Source organism: Etheostoma spectabile, chromosome 5 (genome assembly GCF_008692095.1).
Source record: "Etheostoma spectabile isolate EspeVRDwgs_2016 chromosome 5, UIUC_Espe_1.0, whole genome shotgun sequence".
Taxonomy (NCBI): Eukaryota; Metazoa; Chordata; class Actinopteri; order Perciformes; family Percidae; genus Etheostoma; species Etheostoma spectabile.
Genome location: NC_045737.1, coordinates 14,999,175 through 15,005,081, shown reverse-complemented (window position 1 = coordinate 15,005,081; position 5,907 = coordinate 14,999,175). Strand labels below are relative to the sequence as shown.

General features: G+C 40.0%; 1 protein-coding gene across 3 annotated transcripts in view; it reads right to left on the bottom strand.

Annotated features, from left to right (window-relative positions):
• Positions 1 to 3,558, bottom strand: part of unc13ba (unc-13 homolog Ba (C. elegans)) — a 157,476-nt gene extending 153,918 nt beyond the window's left edge. Inside the window, exon 1 of one of the 3 annotated variants that reach the window (XM_032517163.1) lies at positions 3,302 to 3,558. In XM_032517163.1, coding sequence (XP_032373054.1) covers positions 3,302 to 3,323 — 22 coding nt within the window. In that variant the 5' untranslated portion in view covers positions 3,324 to 3,558. The remainder of the gene's footprint in view (positions 1 to 3,301) is intronic. The other 2 variants (XM_032517164.1, XM_032517166.1) reach the window with 2 other exon arrangements.
• Between the last annotated feature and the right edge of the window lie 2,349 nt (positions 3,559 to 5,907).

Here is a 5,907-nt window from a genome sequence, read left to right as displayed (position 1 = left end):
CCGAGGCCTCCTCCCAGCTGGAGGTGCCTGGAACACCTCCCATGACACACAATAACATTTCATTTGTGTGGACTATTAGGCCTATATGCGAGAGTACCTATGTAATGTCTTGGATCGGAAAAATGTAATTGCCTTTCCTACTGTGTATTACGGTAGAAAAGGCAAAGACATTTCTCCGTTCTCAGCTGAGGTAGAATCGTTAACGTTACAGCTGCAGTGTTTACCAATGCACATTAGCCTAGCAGCTAGCAAAGTTTCCTTCTGTTTATAGCTTTATCCTGATAAAACGGCACGGTTGAATTTCAGCCGGCATGCACGTTCCATAGCCTAAAACAGAGCAGCTAATATTGGTAGAGAGAGCAAAAAGTTAGCAAACTTATGTTGTAAGGTTTAAGTGTTAAGTGTAAGATGTTTTTTTAGGAGTAGCGCCATTCACTTTACCCTCAGTATTGACAATAGATACAGCCACTGTGTGTTGAGAAGCTCTAGCTTGTTGTTTATTGTTCACTTTTAATTCACTTTGCATCAACTTTGCTAACTAATTTTCCTCTCTCTTTTCCTCACAGCGGCACTCATACGCTACTCTCGGTTTCCACTCGCTTTCCTTGCGCAACCACGTGGGCACTGATGTCACTCACTTAAGGCCCCCTGCCATTCTTGCTCTAACTTACGCTACTCTCGTAAGGGGGTTGTACAGGGGGGTATGCAGTGATACCACGGGAATTTCTTGCTTTTCGACTACGGTGAGAAAAGCTCCATACCGTCCCAGCCCTACTGACTATCCTACTAAAGGGGAAACACTCCACCGGGCACCTTTAAGCTGTAACTTAACAAAGGTCCAGAGAAAAACATCCATTTAGTGTAAAAGATTCCGCCAAAGTCAACACCGAATTCCTACCCAATATGTTGTTCTCAAGATAAATGAGACAAACTGTATTGTTTTGTTATAGATGCAGCACGACACAAAAACTGTGTGTACAAGATTCACAGAAGGTTTTACTGATATAGGTGAACACAAGCCACACTCTCCATCGATCACCGTGCAATCTATTGAACAAAATGATGGCCTTTTTTATAATTCCACTTGGCTGAGCCCACTGCAACCCAGCTGGGACTCTCTTCTCCAGCCCTCCAACCTCAGCCATATTTCATCATTCTGTAATAGACGAGTTTGGTGGTGGCCCTCCAGCCTTGGGCAGCACTCACACCCAAGATGAGAAATGGTCAAAAACGATCAGTATGAAACAATACACCAGAGGCTGAGAGCTAGAGATAGGCAGACAATAGTTTGATGGTGTGGAAATCAATCAGCATGTCTGTGAAAGAAGAGCAATTTGTAATCTGGAAAGGAGCCAAAATGTTAAATAAACTGGTGGCAGTGTTTTCTTTAACCTTTCATTAACTAAACTGTATGTGTCTGTATGCACATGCTCGTTGTCAGCAACAACTTGATTCTGCAGATCAAGTGACTTGCTTGAGGGCACCTCGACAGTACTTGTGGCAGGAGGAAGCACTATCTCATTCAATTTCACCTCACTTCCATTATGATCCAGTATCTGTTCTCTACAACAAAAGCAAGTGCGTGGGTTCCATTGATAGGTATTTTTTATAGGTTGATATTGATATTTCAGGAATAAAGAAGACAATACATGTTTAGCCAAAAATAAAAAACACATGGGGGAGGCACCATTGTTTCCACCCAGAACAGTTTGGAAGAGGACCATGACACAACGAATCTTTCCACTGAAAGGACTAGCAGTTTCTTAAAAGGATAGTTTGAATTTGAAGTTTGAAGTTTTTTTTTTAAGTTTTGTGAGTCAGTGTACAGGAGATGGCAGTTGGCCCGCCCACAGTTTGGAGAAGCACATACCTAAAGGGTTCAATACACCAAATGTCATCCAGAAAAACAGATTGTTGGTTCAGCATATTACAACCTGCTATCAAAACCATAAGTACCCATTTGACAATTATAAGGCTTAATGTTATTAATCCACTTTTAACCCCCGTTAAACATGTAGAGTTTCAGTCATGAGACGTATGATTCGGTTGCTGATAAAAGTCTTCAGGTGTGTGGTTTGTTGATAATATTCCTAGATAATAGTCTTTTTTTAATGACTTGCCTTTTCTCTATTACAGCCCAAATCCCAGCTCAGCTTTACTGATGATGATTTAGGAAGTTTTTCCTCTCCACTGTCGCATTGTTGCTTGCTCTGGAGGAAACTACTAGAACTGTTGGGTCCTTGTAAATTCTGGAGTGTGGTCTAGACCTGCTCTATCTGTGAAGTGTCTCGAGATAACTCTTGTTATGAATTGATACTATAAATAAAATGGAATTGAATTGAATTACTTCATGCTCATACGTTCAGGCTTTTATAACAGTATGGTCTCAGCTACCGCAAAAGTAGCTTAAGCATTTCTATACTGCAATTTATTGTTACTTGTCTTGATTTAACTGTTATAATATGATATAATAATATCAGCTGATTTGTCAGTGTAGTTCCAATCTTTTTTCACTCCGATTAGGGTTAAGTTAAATATTCTAACTTTTCTTAAACTCAGTGAAACATATTCGTCAAAAAAAGGACCCAACAATACAGTATATTTAACAAGTATTGCCAATACACACTCCAATCAAATAGCCACACACACTACACAGTGTCAGTGCCACACAGGTCTTTGTTTTATTCTTTGGTATAGCTGTGATCACCACTAACGGATTGTCACTTCTGATATAGTTTAAGAAGGTACTGCAGTTCTATGGTCTGTTTCCCATCAACCACCCATTACCACTGATGTCAGAACAAAGCATGTCCATCATGACCTCATCCAGGAAACTGAATGTAACACACAGTATAAGGGTTACTGCCCACATGGGGTTAAATCACACATGTTGCTGGCTATCTAGAGAAACAGCTGAAAACCTTTTGAGTTTGTTCATTTCATGACTCTACACTGATTAACGAGAGAAACCATCAACATACACTTATATTACATAATATTGCCCTTTACTTTATCAGTAGACCTACATTTAAATGCTATTCTTAATCCCTGGGAGAGTACTACAACATAACTATAGGAAGTCGTGCTGTGTTTTGCAAAATTTATCAGTACAAAATCCCAACGTTTTTGCACAGGATTAGGTTGGCTTTTTCAGAAAATCATAGGCCTACTTTTGGTTATTCTTCTGTTTCTATATAAGTTTTTATTATTATTGTTAATATTATTATTATTATCATTATTATTATTATTTTTGTTATCAAATGAAAAAAGGACAACTTGCAGCTATGAAGTGAGCCCTTACCTCTGACACACAGCAGGGACATCGCAGCGGGATTGTGTGTGCAACAGTTCCTCCAAAGCCGATGAGCCTTCAGTGAGTTTGCAGCCCAGTTGCCTGTTGCACAGCTGTCATGTAGACTACTCCTAAACGCCGTTTCCTTTCCGCTTCATCACGCAGTGTCATAACAAATGTACAGATGTGATGACGAGGTGGACAATGCAGGGGTCCTGAGGGTTTAAGGGATGGCTGTCACTGGCAAACACCGACTTACCGGCTGAAATCCGGTAGAGCGGGGCGGCTCTTATGTTGCATTCAAAGGCTGCAGTAAAGGTAGGCATTTGGAAAACTCATCACTCATCAGAATGCAGACCGTAGAATAAAACAGGGGTCTTCAACGTTTTTTTTAACCAAGGACCCCTTCACTGAAAGACCCCCTACTGTCTAAAGGGAAGTTGCATATTAAACTGGCATGACAATAACGTGTAGGATGGCCTGAAGCCTTTGTACATAGGCCTAGCTTTTGTACAGAATGCTAAACTATTACATTAAAATAGCCTGATACATGTTGACATTATTTTATAAATCATGTTTTAATGTTACACATACATGTTTCACAGGGAATCCTTCAGATTAACTGTAGACTTTCTATTGGCCAGTGGGGATTTATATTAGAGATGCTGATAGCAGTATCAGTATCGCCTCCGATATTGCCTAAAACGCTGGTATGGGTATCGGTAAGTACCGTAGTTTATGCACCATTCCGATACCACGTAATAAATTCCTAAAGAAAATCTTTTTCTGTTAGAACTGACTGTCAAACTGGAAGAAAAATGAAAGTTCTGTGACATTCATTGTTTATGTTTCACAAAAAGTTCAGCCTGAGCCAACCCGACAACAAAAATAGAAATCATATCACATCCATACTGGGATAGTAATATACAGTTGTTAAAACAAAATGATATGACACATCTGTATTGTTTTTTATTGGGATCAATAAATATCTATCTATCTATCTATCTATCTATCTATCTATCTATCTATCTATCTATCTATCTATCTATCTATCTATCTATCTATCTACTTGTCTATTGGATCAGTACTCGGTATCGGCTGATATGCAAGTTCAGGTATCAGAATCGGCATTGGGAAGCAAAAAATGGTATCTGACCATCACTAATTTACGTTTGCTAATAAGATGTTGGATTCATTTTCAAACTTTCCAATTTTTGAAAAGGGGGGGGGGGGCTCCAAATTGAGGCCACCCTGCATTGATTTTGAGGGCACCCTAGGGGTCCCGGACCCCGTGTTGAAGATCCCTGCCCCACCCCCCACCCGGCACAGGGTTCAACAGGGTGAGTTTTTGTATCAGTAAAATGTCCTGCTAGATATTGTCTTAGTTGATGCTCAATTCTCATGGTGTTGTGATTTTTTTACTTTTAGAATTAGTGGGACCCATCTTAACAATGGAAGTAAAGGAAGATTTGACTACAACTGAAGGGTAAGTGTTTTGTAAAGTCAGTTCCTGCCAATGTTATAGAAAACTACTGGCCTATGTTTTGTCCTTTCATTCGGCTGACTGCCACTTAAGCCACTTCTATTGTAGGCCACTATTACAAACTTGTGATACTGTATTTTTGCCACAGTCTACAGTGTCTCCAAGCATCATTGCTTGGACTTTTGAACCAACTGTGACATCATGTGAGCATAGGGTTGTTAAGAATAAATATTACTTTTATGAGATGTTTTTAACACATTTTTCTCTTGACCCACATGGTTGATGATTCCCACTTTGTATCATTTCATTAACACATCATGCAACCTGCCACATTGTACTGACCTAGGATGAGCGTGAGGGGGTGGCAGTAGCTCAATCCGTATGGAATTTGGTTGGGAACCGGAGGGTCGCCGGTTAAAGTCCCCGTACGGAGGGGAGCCAGAGAGGTGCCATTTCACCTCCTTGAGCAGGAGGGCACTTTACCCCCCCAGCTGCTTAGGGTGCTGGTCCAGCTGTCAGCTCACTCACTCTGACATCTCTCTCTTTGTGCAGGAACAAGACCTGTGTGTGTGTGTGTGTGTGTGTGTGTGTGTGTGTGTGTGTGTGTGTGTGTGTGTGTGTGTGTTGTGTTTCAGGCCTATAGTATTGATTACTACACATCAACTAGCATACCATTTAAACAAGTAAGCATATATTTTATGTAAATCACACCACACATTTTCATAATCTAAATGAACTTTAGCTGCTAAAGTGTAAGGCAGCTTTGATTTTCATGTCAGGTGATGCCATCTAGTGGTAGAATAAAAAGCATGTCTGTCCCTGATAACACACCGGTCAATTAACAGGTGAGAAATTAAGGGGAGACTAGCATAAACAAATTGAACTAATAGATATCACCATGGAATTTCTACAGTTGATCAGAATCAGAATCATTTTTATTTGCCAGGTATGAGGACACAAACGAGGAATTTTGCTTTTGGATTATACAATGCAAAACAATATAGGCAAGGCAAGGCAAGGCAGCTTTATTTGTATAGCACATTTCAGCAACAGGGCAATTCAAAGTGCTTTACACAAAAACAGTTAAACAGACAAAACAGAGTACAAACAGTTAAAAATCATAAGCATTAAA